The sequence below is a fragment of the Melopsittacus undulatus genome, chromosome 2 (assembly GCF_012275295.1).
Source record: "Melopsittacus undulatus isolate bMelUnd1 chromosome 2, bMelUnd1.mat.Z, whole genome shotgun sequence".
Taxonomy (NCBI): domain Eukaryota; kingdom Metazoa; phylum Chordata; class Aves; order Psittaciformes; family Psittaculidae; genus Melopsittacus; species Melopsittacus undulatus.
In genome coordinates, this window is record NC_047528.1 from 22085623 (window position 1) to 22102400 (window position 16778).

General features: G+C 38.2%; 1 protein-coding gene across 4 annotated transcripts in view; it reads left to right on the forward strand.

The window, feature by feature from the left end:
• PDS5B (PDS5 cohesin associated factor B) overlaps nucleotides 1–16299 on the forward strand; it is a 113814-nt gene extending 97515 nt beyond the window's left edge. The window contains exons 30-35 of one of the 4 annotated variants that reach the window (XM_005147613.3): nucleotides 2498–2643; nucleotides 3873–3972; nucleotides 8347–8789; nucleotides 8881–8982; nucleotides 12325–12466; nucleotides 13714–16299. In XM_005147613.3, coding sequence (XP_005147670.1) covers nucleotides 2498–2643; nucleotides 3873–3972; nucleotides 8347–8789; nucleotides 8881–8982; nucleotides 12325–12466; nucleotides 13714–13749 — 969 coding nt within the window. In that variant the 3' untranslated portion in view covers nucleotides 13750–16299. Of the gene's footprint in view, nucleotides 1–2497; nucleotides 2644–3872; nucleotides 3979–8346; nucleotides 8790–8880; nucleotides 8983–12324; nucleotides 12467–13713 lie in introns of all 4 variants that reach the window. The other 3 variants (XM_005147612.4, XM_031047692.2, XM_031047693.2) reach the window with 3 other exon arrangements.
• The last annotated feature ends 479 nt before the right edge of the window (nucleotides 16300–16778 follow it).

Genomic DNA, 16778 nt, shown 5'->3' on the forward strand with positions numbered 1-16778 from the left:
ACAGGTAAAGAGAAAGAGGTAGAAGGGAAAACTGCTGCTGTATCTGCTGAGGTGTGGTAGTAGTAGGCAAAGCCTGTTGTCTTCTAAAGGAGAGAGTCCAAAAGCCCAACCCCATAATATCTGATAAGTTTGCAAAATGGTTAACGTTTTTTTCTGCAGAAGACTACAGTACTGCATATGAAGTGACAGCTATGGAGAACTCTAATAGAAAATTATTTTAAAAATCACCTGAGTTAATCTTTGAGAAACCTGAATATCATTTTACAGTATCTTACAAGATATCTGACTGTTCTATGGTTATATTAATTTGTTCTTTCTAAATATGCATTTTATTGAATGGCAGTGTTCTCTCTTCACTAAAACTAAATCCATGTACTCCTTAGAATAAAACTGAATTCTAGTAAAGGAAAACAAATTATGATTTTTTTAATTTGCAGTAATGTGTCCCGATCTAGATTACAGGAGAACATTAATTTGCTACCTTGCAAAAGAAGTACAACATCTTCATTACCCTTAAGTTTGCTAATGAAGTATTAGCTGCTATGTAGTGATTTACTAATAAAGGAGGAATGCAAGTCAGGAAAAAAAGCAGATGTACAGGAGCATCTTTCTTCTTGGAAGTTGAAAGCCAACATTTATTGATTGGAATGTGTCATCACTGTATTGTACATTTCAGTATTTGAACTCCATGGATTAGAGATTCAGTTTTTACTGAAGATGCACAGATCTTTAAATGAAAATTGTCTCTTTAATTTCTGATCCGTAGTCAATATTAAGTTCTCTTACCCAGTTCTTGATATAAAACATACTTGCTAGTTTGTCCCCAAGTTAATATGTTAAGTGTATTGTGATAATATTAAACAAGAAACATGTTTATGCCATCACAAAAAATCATAGAATCACAGAATATTTGAGTTCAGAAGGGGTATTTGGAGGTCATGTAGTCTAAAGTCCTTGCTCTCTCAGACTTTCCTCATAAGACAAATGCTCTGGTCCTGTCTTTTATCTTAGAGGCCGTTTGCTGGACTCTCCCCAGTATCTCCATATCTCTCATATATCCTAACTGAAATGCTTTTGAAACCTAAGGCAGGTTTTATATTATTTTTTATTTCTAGTGCCAGGTGCTCTAGTTCCTTTTTTTGTTGTTCTGAAATTTTGTAACAAACACAGAGGTGTATTTGGTCACCAAAACTTTTCGGTTGTTTGACCAAGATGACATCAACATGAAGCGAGAGTTGATCTAGGGAGTCTCAGTTTTGGGAGTGCAAAACTATCTTGAGTGGATTGCAGTGGGGTGGATGTAAGCAGGGCAGCAGCTTGAGTGTAGGTTCTGTGCTAAGGGAGGAATGGTTAGTGCAGGACCTGTTTGTTCCTTTTTAGTAGGAAGTCCACTCCAGTTTGAATTTGAACATCTCTCTGCCCTAGAGCTCTTCCTATATTCACTTATTGGTTAAGTTCTAAACTAATAGATATACTTTCTTAAACTGGACTTTGTTCTCTAAGGTTTACTTTTGGAAAGGATATGCCATTTTGCTTGTACTCGGTGCAGAGTGAATCTTTGGTGGACGTGTAAAATTCCCTCCAGCTATAAAAATATAACCACTACTTCCACAGTGCATGTCTCTGAAAAAGAAACACACAAAGCTGCTATGATGTGCATGTTGAATTTGTTCTTCTTCAGCTGTCACTAACTTTAGACATAGCTTGAATCCAGTACTGAGCTAGAAGATGGATCATCCTAGATCATGAGAATTGAAGGCAATGGTCTTCAGTTCAGTGGTTTTGTATGTAGGTGTTTGGCATAAAGGTTTATTCTCTTTAGGAGTAACTGAACTCTTTCAACTCTTTCAGAAGTTCGTATGAGCTGCAGGTATTTGGCATGTCTGAAAGACAATCCAGTTATATGAGTAACCTGAAGCTCACCAGTGTCTGGAATTTTTGGCACCTGTTAAAAGCCTAATGTTTATAATCTGTGGATGAAGTACCAGAATGCTCTCCACAGTATTTGGTTTTTTGGATTCAGATTCATTCCCAGTTGAAACTAGTACGGTTTGTCACTACAGCTTAGCCAGTTTAATGGCTTCTTTGATGAAAGGGCTGTCCTGCTGTTTCTGTTTTGCTAGTACAGATGCTTATGTGACCCAAATGGTGAGCTGGTTCAGGCACCTAAGTCACCAGAAAGCAAACTGCACAAAAATGCTGAAGTGGCTTACTGCAGGGTCAGGTGAGCACGCAGTACTACCAATGAGAAGAGGGCAGACTATAAGGGTAGGAAAAAGCATACTCTGGTTTTGGTGGCAGCAGGCTATTTGATTACAGCTTTGTCAGCATCCTTCTGGTGTCTGTTGTAACTTCCATATGAAAATGTTTATAGTTTTGTGTTAAAACTAAGATATTGATTGCAGAAAGTGAAATCTGTGAATATTTTAAGCATAGTACATGTTAACAATATCTAAATGTGTAGCTCCAAATAAAGGAAATATATTTTTGGTTTCAGCCCAAAGCAGCCAATGTTCTCGGAGCAGTTAATAAGCCTCTTTCGTCAGCAGGCAAGCAGTCTCAATCCAAATCTTCACGAATGGAAACTGTAAGCAATGCCAGCAGCAGTTCAAATCCAAGCTCTCCAGGAAGGATCAAAGGGAGGTTGGTAGACAACAAAGCAGCTTTGATATTTCAAGTATTTATAATGGCAACTTTGAATATTTCTATAATGTTTTCTAAGTGAGAAACAGAATTCTATTATCTTTTTTTGAAGTAAAGTTATGGTACCACACTGGTATAACTGAAACCATGAATTTGGCTTTCTAACTCAAGAAATAAATTTGTTTTAAAAAAAACCCCAAACAAACAGAATCAAGTCGTATCCAGAGTTGCCTGTAGGAGGGAAAGAGAACTTATATGTTCATTTTCTTTTTTTATATCTATATATAAGCCACACACCTGTATATATGTATATAAACACACGTATGTTTGTGTTTGTGTGTATACATACATCTGCAGTTCCTAGGAACTTTGTGGCCTGCCATAATGTTAACAGCACACCATAGATGGTGAGGACTGGGTGGACCATTATAGTGATCTTGCATGACTTCCTCATTTGCAAAATCTGGGACAAATTTATAGATAAACATTTTAATAGTTTTTTATTTTAGATTCCTGTGATGGAGGGGGGAATGTACTGTAATGCTACATAAGTCTAGTTCTCGATACCCATCTTCAAAAATTATAGCTTATTTTGTGTCAAATTTTAAGGTTATTAATCAGTTACTGTATCTTCCTATGCTCATTTTTGAACTGAAAGTCACCTTATAATCAGTTTTTTTCACAGACCATTTAGAGATTGCATATTCATATTTTCTCACTTTATTTCAAGACTGAGGAAAATGTTGTGTTTGGAAATAAGACTTCTCACGTGGTACTTGTGTAACTATAATCCTAATTTAATGTATACTATTAACATACAATACTAATTTAAAATGTAGTGCAGTGTTTTACAAAAAATACTTGTCAGCTCCATGGGAAGTCCACAGAGTGACTTGTAAGAAATAAGTTATGTAGGTTCATATGTTGAAATACATTATTGGCTAAAGACATGTTGGAATCCAGATTATTCTCTATATCCAGAAATGAATCTGAGACCAGTAGTGTTCTACATCCAGTTCATTTAAAAAATGCTGTGCTTGCAGTCTGACATGTTCTGTCATCTTCATAATCTGCCCAGTTCACCTAAGTTAAACTGATCGGTGTTTTGAGTGGAGATACCAAAGAAGAAAAAAGTCCTCTAGAAGTGATGTTGTTCTTAATATATATATTTTTAAAGTATTGCCTGCTGTATTATAATAATTAGAAGAATAAATATTTATTCATCCTAGGCTTGACAGTACTGAAATGGACCACAGTGAAAATGAAGAATTCACACTGACTTCACCCTTACCAGGGAAAAAAACTGACAAGAGGGACGACTCTGATATTGTAAGGGTGAGCTGATTGGTTGCATTGCACATGTTTTATTTTAAGTCACCAGGACTTATAATAAAAACCAAAGTGGTGATATCTGATACCAAGAAAATGTGCTAAAACATGAGTAGTTGATCGTGTAAACTATGGGAAAACATGTTTGAATTGGATATGAAAATGCAATGAAAAAAGGTTCAGTTTGTCTGATTTTCATAGAATTATTGAGGTTGGAAAAGACCTTTAAGATCATTGAGTGCAACTGTTAACTGCCAAGTCCACCTCTAACCCATGTCCTTAAAGTGCCACATCTACACGTCTTTTAAACACCTTCAGGGATGTTGGTTCAGCCACTTCCCTGGGCAGCTTGTTCCAGTGCTTAACAACCCTTTCAGTGAAGAAATTTTTCTTAATATCCAGTTCAAACCTCTCCTGGCAGAGTTTGAGGCTGTTTTCTCTTTTGCTATCATTTGTTACCTGGAAGAAGAGACCAGCACCCACTGTGCAACAGCCTCTATTCAGGTATTTGTAGAGAGCACTAAGGTGTCCCCTGAGACTACACAACCCCAGTTCTCTTCAGCCATTCCTTGGCAGGACTTGTGCTCCAGACCCTTTACCAGCTTCATTGCCCTTCTTTGGACCCACTCCAGCACCTCAATGTCTTTGTTGTAGTGAAGGGCCCTGAACTGAACACAGGATTTGCGGTGCAGCGTTACCAGTTGCTCAGTACAGGGGGACAATCACTTCCCTCATCCTTCTGGCCAGCCTGTTGCTGATACAGGTCAGGATGCCGTTGGCCTTCTTGGCTGCCCGGGCACAAGCTGGCTCATGTTCAGGCAGCTGTCAGCCAACACACTCAGGTCCTGTTTTGCCAGGCAGCTTTCCAGCCACTCTTCTACAAGCCTGCAGCATTGCATTGGTTGTTGTTGTTCATATGCAGGACCTGGCACTTTGCCTTGTTGAACCTTATACCACTGGCCTTAGCCCATCAGTCCAGCCTGTACGGATCCCTCAGCAGAGCCTTCCTGTGCTCCAGCAGATCAACACTCCCAGCCAACTTGGTGTTGTCTGCAAACATACTGAGGGTGCACTTGGTCTCCATGTTCACATCATTGACAAAGATACTAAATGGAACTGGCCCCAGTACTGAGCTCTGGAGGACACCAATTTGATCAGCTGCCAACTGGATTTCCCTCCATTCACTGCTCTTTGGGTTCAGCCATCCAGACAGTTTTTTATGCAGCAATGTGTATGTCTGTCCAGACCATGAGCAGCCAGTTTCTCTAGGAGAATGCTCTGAGAAATGGTGTCAAAGGCTTTATGCTGAAGTTGAGGTAGGTGGCATCCACAGTCTTTACCTCATCCACCAAGCAGGCCACCTTGTCATAGAAGGAGATGTGATTTGCCAAGCAGGACTTGTCTTTCATAAATCCATGCTGACTGGGTCTGATCACCTGATTATCCCATACATGCTGTGTGATGGCACTCAAGATGATCTGCTCTGTAACCGTCCCTGGCACTGAGGTTAAGCTGACAGCCTGGCAGTTCCCTAGATCCTCCTTCTTAGCCCTTCATTTGCTACCTCCAGTCCACTGAGTCCTCCCCGGTTACCCAGGGCTGCTGATAAATTATGGGAAGTGGCTCAGTGAGCACTACAGCCAGCTCCCTTAGTACCCTTGGGTGGATCCCATTTGGCCTTAATGGGCCTGTGTGTGTCAAAGTGCTGTATCAGGTCACTGACCACTTTCCCTTGGATTATGGGAGTAATCCTAGTGAGGGTATAAAAACTATTTGTACTCTCAATCAGATATAGTACTTTAGTATGTTAAGAAAATTATGAAATATTCTAAATACCAAATGCAGGTTAAATACTGTCTCAGGTGGAATTTACGCATGTATCAAAATGGAGAAAAATGAACCACCAAAGAAAATTATAATTGTGTTATAATTCTAACAGCAGTTAAAAAATATTAATTTCACACACTACTAGTAAATTTCCATTCTTTGTCCCTTAATAACAGCTGGCAGTATGTAAATTTTATAGTAGTTTAGATGTACATGAAAAAGTAGTAATATAAACAAGGTCAGATTTATTATAATAGTCATGATATAATGTCATAATTATAATTATAATAGTCATAATATAAAAGTCATAATAAGTCACAAATTGGTTTTTATAGAATGCAGTAAGTATGTCCTTGTTCTGGCATCCTCAATATAAGGACATGGAGCTGTTAGAACAAGTCCAGAGGAGGGCCACGAGGATGATCAGGGGGCTGGAGTACCTCCCATATGAAGACAGGCTGAGAAAGTTGGGGCTGTTCAGCCTGGAGAAGAGAAGGCTGCGTGGAGACCTCATAGCAGCCTTCCAGTATCTGAAGGGGGCCTACAGGGATGCTGGGGAGGGACTATTCGTTAGGGGCTGTAGTGACAGGACAAGGGGTAACGGGTTGAAACTTAAACAGCAGAGGTTTAGATTGGATATAAGGAAGAAGTTCTTTACTGTAAGGGTGGTGAGGTACTGGAATGGGTTGCCCAGGGATGTAGTGAATGTTCCATCCCTGGCAGTGTTCATGGCCAGTTTGGATGAAGCCTTGGGTGATCTGGTTTAGTGTGAGGTGTCCCTGCCCATGGCAGGGGGGTTGGAACTAGATCATCTTGAGGTCCTTTCCAATCCTAACTATTCTATGATGTAACTGCTGTTTTATTTTTTACTGTCTCTGACATTTCTCTGTTCTCCCAGTATGTCTATTTCATTTTTTGAAGTTGCTTGGAACTTAAGGTACTGATTAGTGAAAATGTCCTGAACTTTTGCTTGCCTTGAAGTACAGATAACCCTCTTATATTGTGATATCTTGTGGGAAAAGCAAACTGGCTTACAATAAAGCAAATAAATCTCTTGTCAAAAAAACCCACTGCCTATATTGATACGTCACTTCAGCTGTAAACCTTGAAAAGCCTGAGAGTCTAAACAGCTGCTGGCATGCAGTTCGTGTTTACAAGCATTTGGTTGAATTGGTAACTGCGACAAAGCTGAGGAATAAAGCAAATACAATTCTGTATTTCTTGTACTTTTGAGGGCATTTTTATTTCACTTTGACTATGTAATCAAGCTGCTTAAGGTTATTGATTCGGGACTCATCTGGGTTTTTTTGAAGCTGGGAAGCAGATTATAGCAAGCATTAACTGAGAAGCAGAACTTTAATCAGGGAGCAGAAAGTCCACGTTTTAAAGATGTCAGTGTTTTGGTTATTTGTCCAGATTGGATCATAGTGTAACATGTTAATTCTAAGGTTGTGGAATACTGTTAAACCCAAAGAGACAAACTTTACTATGAAACTTGGCTACAACTATTTACCTGATAAAAGAAGCTGCAATGACACATGCACAATCACAGCAAAAGCAAATAGAACAGGGAATAATGAGGATGTCACTGATCTAGGTCATCAGCTGTGTCACTGAAGTCATGAACTGACAGGAGATGTCTTCACAGTTCAAACACAGGAAGGGGTCTTGTAAGAAAAGATGGAGAAAGACTTTACAGGGCCCTGTAATGATGGAACAAAGAGCAATGGTTTTAAACTGAAAGAGAGTAGATTTAGATTAGGTATTAGGAAGAAATTTGTTAGTGAGGGAGGTGAAACACTGAAACAGGTTTTACAGAGAAGTTGTGGCTGGAAATTTCCCTTGAAATGGTCAAGACTAGGTTGGACAGGGCTTTGAGCAACCTAGTCTAGTGGGAGGTGTCCCTGCACGTGGCAGGGGGTTTGGAATGAGATGATCTTTAGAGGTCCTTTCCAACCCATATATTCTGTGATTCTTTTATGGGTTGGGTAGGGTTTTTGCTGCACAGAGCAAATGTTGAGTCTTAGTGCAGTCCTGACAGCCATGCTTTGGCAGCTACCACAAATTCCTGTGCTTCCTTGTACAATTATAAATTTGGGTTACCTGTTGTCTTCTCTGTTAGTTCCCTGCCACTGCCAGCATGGGAGCTAGGCATAAGCACCCTGGCAGCTTGCTACAGAGCTGAAGCCACAAATTGACAATTCCCATCTTCTATATCTTTATCTTTTCCTGTTGATAAAAATGCACTTTCAGATGTCCTAGCAACTTGTGTTTGCCACAGGTGAGCATACAAATGAAGACCTTACACACTTCAGTTTTTTAAATGATTTTTCTCTTTTGCCTGGCATTTTATATTGATGTTTGTGTTTATATTTTTGCAAAGGTTTCTGAAATGGATATGGCAGACAATCTTAGATTGTTATGAAGTTGTGTAACTTGAAAACTCTTTCTCTTGAAGGGTAAAGTTTCTGTAGCTTTTGCATACCTGACAGTTTAGTATGGCGGTTTAATTTTTAAATTTAAAGGTGTATAATCTTACCTTTTCAGTCAGAGATGGAGAAGCCTAGAGGAAGGAAGAAAGCAGCTATCACAGATGCAGAAGAGAAACTAAGCATAGATGACCTGAATAAACTGGGTCAAGAGCAGAAACTTAGAGGCAGTCAACGGGGAAGGAAGAGACCTGCAGTTGTTTCAGAATCTGATGAAACACAATGGCAAGAGGAAAAAAGGCTAAAAGAAGATGTTATAGAAAGTGAGGATGAACAGAATAGTCCACCAAAGAAAGGGAGAAGAGGACGCCCTCCCAAAGCAAATAATGGGGGAACAACTAAGGAAGAACCAGTAGCAAAATCATCAAAAAGGAGCAAAAAAAAACAACCATCAGCAGCTGCAGCAGATGAGGAGGATGAAGAGGAAGAAAGGCAAACTGAAAATATTGAACAAAAAACAAAAGGCAGGCAAAATAGGACACCAAAAAGAACACAGCAGAGGTAAGTCTGTCTTCTTGTAAGCTGCATCTTTTTTATCCTTGGACATTAGTTATAATTTGATACTTTGCAATTTGGGTCTTCCTCAAAACAGAGCAGAACCATCTGAAACTAGTACAGTTGAATCAGCACAGTCTACGCCACAGAAAAGACGAGGAAGGTCATCAAACACACCACCATCACAGCCAAAAAAAGTGTAAGTGGGGAACATTTTCTAAATTTGTATTTAGAGAAAATTAGAACTATGCCTCTGTGCTCCCAAACAATCATTTACTGAAAATTGACTTTAATTGACAGATAAGAAATTTCCATTTCTATTTCTAAAATGTTTTCCCTAGCTGCTTCTCCCAGAACACCTCACACCAGCGCAGGAGGCTATGAGTAAGTTTAATGTGCACAGGTAGTGTATACCAAACTTTGCTCTTCTAGGAGAAAATAAGGCACATGAAGGCCTTAAAGGCAGGGCTTTATTAGGACTTCAAGGAGCAAAAAGTGCTCTCATTTGTTTTGGATAGAGAGGAAGAATCAAATTGTTACTGTGGTTAAAGAGTATTGTGGAGAATTAAGTTTATTTTGATGTTTAAATTGATGTTTGTTTTCTAATTTGTGGCCTTATTATCCACTTGAATCATTTCCACATGAATAAAATGTGCTACAACTTGTGAAGGATAGTAGCTCTTGAAAATTCTGGGGCAGATTAAGCTCTAAAATCATAGAATAGTTAGGATTGGAAAGGACCTCAAGATGATCTAGTTCCAACCCCCCTGCCATGGGCAGGGACACCTCACACTAAACCAGATCACCCAAGGCTTCATCCAACCTGGTCTTGAACACTGCCAGGGATGGAGCATTCACTACCTCCCTGGGCAACCCATTCCAGTACCTCACCACCCTAACAGTAAAGAATTGCTTCCTTATATCCAATCTAAACCTCTGCTAAGTTTCAACCCATTACCCCTTGTCCTATCACTACAGTCCCTAGTAAATAGTCCCTCCCCGGCATCCCTGTAGGCCCCCTTCAGATACTGGAAGGCTGCTATGAGGTCTCCACGCAGCCTTCTCTTCTCCAGGCTGAACAGCCCCAACTTTCTCAGCCTGTCTTCATATGGGAGGTACTTCAGCCCCCTGATCATCCTCGTGGCCCTCCTCTGGACTTGTTCTAACAGTACCATGATAAAGGTAAAACTGTGGCTAGCTTAATCTTCTTGTGCCTGCTGTCAGAAGTTACAGGTGTATCTACCTTTTATGTACATGTATATGCAATGTACGTAAAGCAGAGGTGTACAAGTTGACAGAACTTATCTGCTCACAGGTATCAAACTGCAGCTCATGGAACAGATTTGCAAGAGACTTTTCCAGACCCCAGTGATAAATTCCTTAGGGCATTATTTATGTACATCTTCAGTATGGCATTTGATACTATTCTGTTGTTTTTCTAGCTTCTGGGCTTAGTTAGCATCATTTTGATCTTCCTCTGGCACCTTAATATACCAATTTGTCTGTCCCTGGAGAATCTTCCATAACAAAGATCTTTGCCTGAACAAGCTTGTATCCTCAATTCAAACTCTAATTTCACACCAAATTGTATGTTCTGGCAGTGTTCTGTTTCCCTACCCCAGGTTAAACCTCTCCTGCTCCTTTACTCTGTCACCAGAAACACAGGTCCTGACACTGTCTTGGTTACTGCAGGAGTCACTGCTACATGTACAGTGAAACAAGAGTTGGAAACAGCTACTGCCATGCAGAGAAGACATGCCCACAAGTTATTGTTGGGTGATGTGCTAATATTTAAATAGCTTCTGATTAACTTCTCAGTGAAATCAGTGTATTTCTTTACCCCATTTTAAGCAAAGTAAACAAGAGTACACATGATCAGTAACAGGCATAGCTCTTGTTCACATGTGTGTACATTGTTCTTGGCACAAGGAGCCCAAGTAAGTTGTGAGTTGTGGGTCTATTCTAGATTTCATTTAAAAAACAAGCAAACAAAAAGAAATGCAAACAAAACCAAGAAAAGTTTTGTGTGATCAGACCACTCAAATTGTCTGTCCCCTTTCCAAATCTGTAAGGAAAAGGTGAGACCACAGTAATGCCTCAGTTTTCAAATTGCGCTGTAGTCCTTTCTCCCTTTCTACACACGTGTATCTACAGCAGTTTTAAGGGAAAGGAGCTGATAGGCTTAGCAGCACTGTGTACCACAAGATATATATATATTGAATCTAAATGCTTAAAGCTTTGTAGGCTCCTTTGATTTGTCATAAGAATTTGGGATTTTACCTCTGAGGTAAAATCACCTTTGAGGTGATAGTGTATAACCTATTTCTGATAGCCAGCTGGGTTATGGGTTATTGCATGTGAGCTGTGAAAATATGAATTTGTGAGTAATTCTTCTCTTTTCAATTCTCTTGTGTCTACCAGTCCTGGAAGGCTTGAGTTGGGCTAATTTGTATTGTTTCTCAGCAGGTATCATGTTGGTTGGTTGATGCTGAAAACCCCTGTACTACACTATAATTACTATATGCAATTCAGAGATTCTATTTTGTATAGATTTTAATGTGGTTCCTGTCACATGTGTGCTTTGATAGTGTCAGAAGCCAGCTGTTCTGGATCTGTGTTCCCCCACTGGGGACTGAAGTGTGTTTGTTGACAGTTTGGAACAGAGCTTCTGGTTTAATTTCATCCAGAAAGTTACCTGGTTTGGGTGCAGCAAGACTGCATCTGCAGGAAGTTGGATTTTTCAGTGATTTGATTCTGAACTGTGCTAATGACCCAACCAAAATTATGATGTAGATGCAGCTGTGTAGTTTTCGATATATATATAGTTGGCCTCTCTTTTTTCAGGCGGGAGTTGGACTAGTTCTTATTTTAAGCAAATGGGTGCTTTTTGCTTGTGGTTCAGCTCCCATCATTAACAGACAATTTATGATATTGTTGACTGATTTTTCCTGATTATGCTGATGAAGGCATTGCTGTCCTGATTATACCCAGCTCTTAGCATGAGCTGGCTTGGCAGATTTGCATTCGGGTTCATTATAGTGTTAATTTCATAAAGAGCAATAAAGGTTTAGGTCAGTAAAAACATTGATGCAGTTACCAAATCTTGTGTATAAATTCCTATAGAAGTACAGCACATCTGTTCATGGAATTGAGTAGAAGTGGAAAAAGCAAAACCAACCAGGTATTCTTTCTCTGGTTGTTTGGCTTCTCCTGTTCACTGGTTACTGTTGTGTCAACCTTCTTAGGCCCATATTCTGGCACTGAAGAGAAAAATCTGTTGTGTGGAGGCAGAAACTGTGCAATTTTGTACTCCTAACCCTCTAACCTGGAAGAATGAGTTTTAAAATGCTGTTGTCCAGCCTCCTAGTTTCACTTCTTCTATTCCATGTGTGGATGAACTAGATGGGTATAAAAGAGCTATTATTGTATAACATGAAGTGATAAGGCTGCTTTTTTTGTAAAGTGTTTGCTCTTATACATGTGTATACGTGTGCAGAGCCATATGCTATGAAAATTATCTTTATTTTTCTTCTGATTGTAGCCGTGCAGGACGTTCCAAACAAGCAGCCAGTAAAGAGAATGAATCTAGTGAAGAGATGGATGTTTTTCAGAGTAGCTCACCTGTCAGTGACGACATTCCCCAGGAAGAGGTAACGGAAGAAGAGGAAGTTTCCACAATCAATGTAAGAGAAATGCCTGAGATTTTCTGTGAAAGTCTTTGTGGTGTTCTCTGTGTGTTGATGTTCAGCAAATGACTTCTCCTGTTCTGAGAGCTTAACCTTCCTCCTTCAAAATTAATGAGGTGGTTGTCAGCTGCCACTGTTGTGTAGTATCACCACACTGTAGCTTCCCAGAGAAGCTGCATTCCCTAACAAATGCCAGGTTTTGTCAAGCATCTTCTGTTTTCTGTTATAGCTTTTGAGTTGTGTACAAGCTCATGGTAATTATTTTCCAGGTAACTCATGCCCATTCTTCTCAGCAAGATCATCATAATGTTTCTTTATACAACAAAAAAAAAAAAAAAGACACAAAATAAATAGTCCTGGAAGAGAAGCATGGGATCTTGGAGCAGAATCCTAAACAGATTTTTTCCTCTTCCCAGAATATGCAAATATTTTAAACTAAGTTAATTTTTGTCTTTATTTCATTAGTAATGTTATTAGTAGCAATACTTAAAATGTTACTGTGAATGCCTTCACACTTTTGGACACTTCTGATGATTGGAGCATCTGAGTGTAGGAAAACTCTAAAAAATGAAAATAAATGATTTTTTAATATTTGAAGGATGCAGACTAAGGAACATCAAGCAAAGTTATATCCTGGTCATTGACTAGGACTTGTCCCTGTGATCACAGAATCCCAAGGTTTGGAAGGGACCTCGAAAGATCATCCAGTCCAACCCCCCTGCAAGAGTAGGGTAACCTAGAGTACATCACACAGGAACTTGTCCAGGCGGGCCTTGAATATCTCCAACGTAGGAGACTCCACAACCTCCCTGGGCAACCTGTTCCAGTGCTCTGTCACTCTCACAGTAAAGAAGTTCTTCCTGATGTTCACATGGAACCTCCTATGCTCCAGTTTACACCCATTGCCCCTTGTCCTGTCACTGGATATCACTGAAAAAAGCCTAGCTCCATCATCCTGACACCCACCCTTTACATATTTGTAAACACTGATGAGGTCACCCCTCAGTCTCCTCTCCTCCAAGCTAAAGAGACCCAGCTCCCTCAGCCTCTCCTCATAAGGGAGATGTTCCATTCCCTTAATCATCTTTGTGGCTGTGATGAGTAATGAATGACACTGTATACAGTTACTCAAATGTTATTGTGAGACTTACGTATTTTTTCCATTATAAAATATATTTATTCCTGAATTTTTTAGATATTTTCCTGAAAAAAAAAAACATTTAAAATGCTTTTTCTCCAAACAGGTCCGTCGCAGAGCTTCCAAAAGGGAAAGGCGATGAGTGAGCATGTAGTTGTCAGCCTTCCTGGTGAAAGCTTTGAAGAATGCTTTTACTATAAAGCTTGAGACTGAATGAAGCTGTTAGTGCACAAATGGGGTTGCTGAACAAAAGACAAAACCTATTTTCCTTTTCCTGCCCCTGTATTTGCAGTCCCTAGGTCACAAGCTTTAGCCACACACATGTTGATATCATTAACTGTGGATTTTTGTGAAGTGTAACGTGCGCTGGCTTTGTAGACATACGAACTAAAGAAGAAAACTGTAAATAGTTCTTTTTTTAATGTTTCTGACTTCTAAAGTGCTTGTATAGCTTTTATCTGCGGCTTTAAACTGACAGTACCCCACCGTTTATTGGATCTATTGATATAAAAAAAGAACAGTTTGTTGAAAATTGATCTCAAGCAATATCTGTCAGTGTTCGTATTTGTACTCTTGTTGACATTTAACTGTGAAAACAAAATCAGTTGAACAAATAGTGCCACTTTCTTTTGCCACTATTTGTAGAGAAGAAGAAAAAAAATGGTCTTTGTTTCCTTCATGGATTTAATCTAGTGTTTACCTTTAAGCACCTACTTATCATCAGAGGTGCTAAATTACTTTCTTTTACTGTTGAACAATGTTGGATAGAATAATACAAGAGATGCAAATTGTGAAAGAAGTTGTTTGTTTTACACCTCAGTATTGATGCCAGACTTTTCTGGACTTCTAGTGGCATTGAAAATTCAGAAAGGATTTAAAATATTTTAATTTTAAAAGTGTGTTATTAAATAATGTACTGAATACCCTACCCATTTTATCTTCCCCATCAGTTTTTATTAATCTACTGTATCAATAAAATTCTGTAACTGAGTTTTTAATAGTCTAGTATGTTAATGTGTATAGATATTTCCTTCTGAACGTGATGTTCACAGAGCAAATTATTACTACATTATAATATGAAATCTGATATATAAACATTAGTGAAAATACAGTTCTTATTACAATGTAAAGTTAATCGCAAAGAAAAATTTTATTGATGCAGTGTGTCTTTATAAAGCTGTTCTTGAGAGCCAAGTGTTTTGTATTTTATAGTGAAGTTGCATGTTTATGAAAAATGTGCCGAAAATGGGATGTAATGTTTTTTTGGAAACTCGTATCTAGCAGTAGTATATCGTAGGTTGCCTCTTGAGAGAAACTTTTATTGAGAGTTTATTATACCATTTTGTTTTCTTTTGGGGTTTTGAGCCAAATTTTTTTGGTATGAAGAGCTAAGTTTTTGTTGAATAACCAGCTGCTGATTATTGCAGTCAGGGTATTCAAGATTTGAATGAGAAACTCCATTTTTATTTTCTGCTACCATAGAGAGGTTGGGGTTTTGATTTTTATTTTTTATTTTCAAGGTATAATCTGAAAAAAACAAAAAAAAAGACCAAGAAAGAGAAACGAAATACTTAAAGCAGTATCCTGTATGCAGTTTTACAGTTTATAAACTGTGTCTTTGAACCAAAATGTATAGGTTATTACAGTATGCTTAGCCAAGCACATACAATAATATCAGGTGCTGTTCTCCCTCTGGTTCCCTGCAGTTGACAATATGTGCAAAAATCGATTTCTAACTTGAGAAAATTTTATCTCAATAATGAAACATTTTCATGTAATCCATCAATAACTAAGTTAGAGTTACAAGGTGGCCTATAAAGATTAGAGGAAACAATACTAAAACATGGATTTACTTATTTCCAAATTATAAGATCACCACTAAAGAAACAGTTATAATTTTTTCATTATGCTTTTTTTTATTAATGGAAAAAAGTATTATAAATACTAGATTATTTTGCCTCAACATTCCCCCTTCTCCCTTCAGTATTCAGCTTTTCAACATTTATACCTATAGGTATAGGTGAAATGCTGCCTAAAAAGGCAATTACGGTTGATTTGAATTGACTTTGAAATAGTTGGCACAACAGAACTGGCTTATTAATGCTTCAATGCTTCAGCAGTGCAAATGCAAGCTGTTGGGGTGGTTTTTATGGTATAAAATGATTGAAAGCTAGCTTTATGTTTTCCTCTTTGACAGAATTGCACTGAAAACATTTATGGAAGATGTACCTTTAAGTCCATTTTATACAAAAAATATGAAAAATTGATACTAAAACAGCTGCAGACTCTTGAGGCTTTATGTGCATAAACATTGGTTAGGTTAAACTTCATGGAATATTGATGCACATTACTGATCACAATGTCTAATGTAAATTTAAACTATAGTTTTGCAATTTAAATGATGATTTCTTGGGTTATAATGTGTAATTCATTATTTCTTGAGAAATAGGCACAGCAAATATTTCATTCTTACATTCAAATCTCTTCTAAGTTCATTCTCATCTCATATAAAGAAAATGAATATTTTATGTACTAACATTTTGAGATCTGCGTACAGTAGCTACAGTAGAGTATAATTATGTATAAAAGATAAATTGCTAACACTGAGTTAGCATGCTCTTCTGCAATGATAATGTTAAGTTTATAAAAATGTACTGTATTACATTAAAAGATCAAATTGAACTCACTGTAACAAGTTCCAGTATGACATTTTTGTGAGATTACCGAAGTGTCTTGCTGTACTTTGCAGCAAATTAAGCTCATTTGTGTTACATTTCCTTTTCTTGCTGCAGTGCAACAGGAGACTTTCAGTGATCTGTAGTTCATATGCAGAATGCAAATAGTGATTGTAATCTTGATACTAGTGTTTAAGAAGAATTCACTCTGATTCCAGAAGCATGGGATTTTTTCACTTGTCACCAACAGGGGTAATAAATATTTAGGGCTAGCTAAAACACTCCAATGGGAAGGAAATACAAAATTGCTTGAAAGTTCTAGTGTGAGTACACCTATTCCACTTAGGACAATCTAAAATCCTGTATTAGCTATACTTGACTCTGTGAATTGACTTTGTTTTCTAGCAAAATTAAACCCTTTTTCAAATATTTTGACATTTGCTGTTTTGACATTTCAATCTACGTGAACAAAACCATTAGAATTTATAAAAAAGCA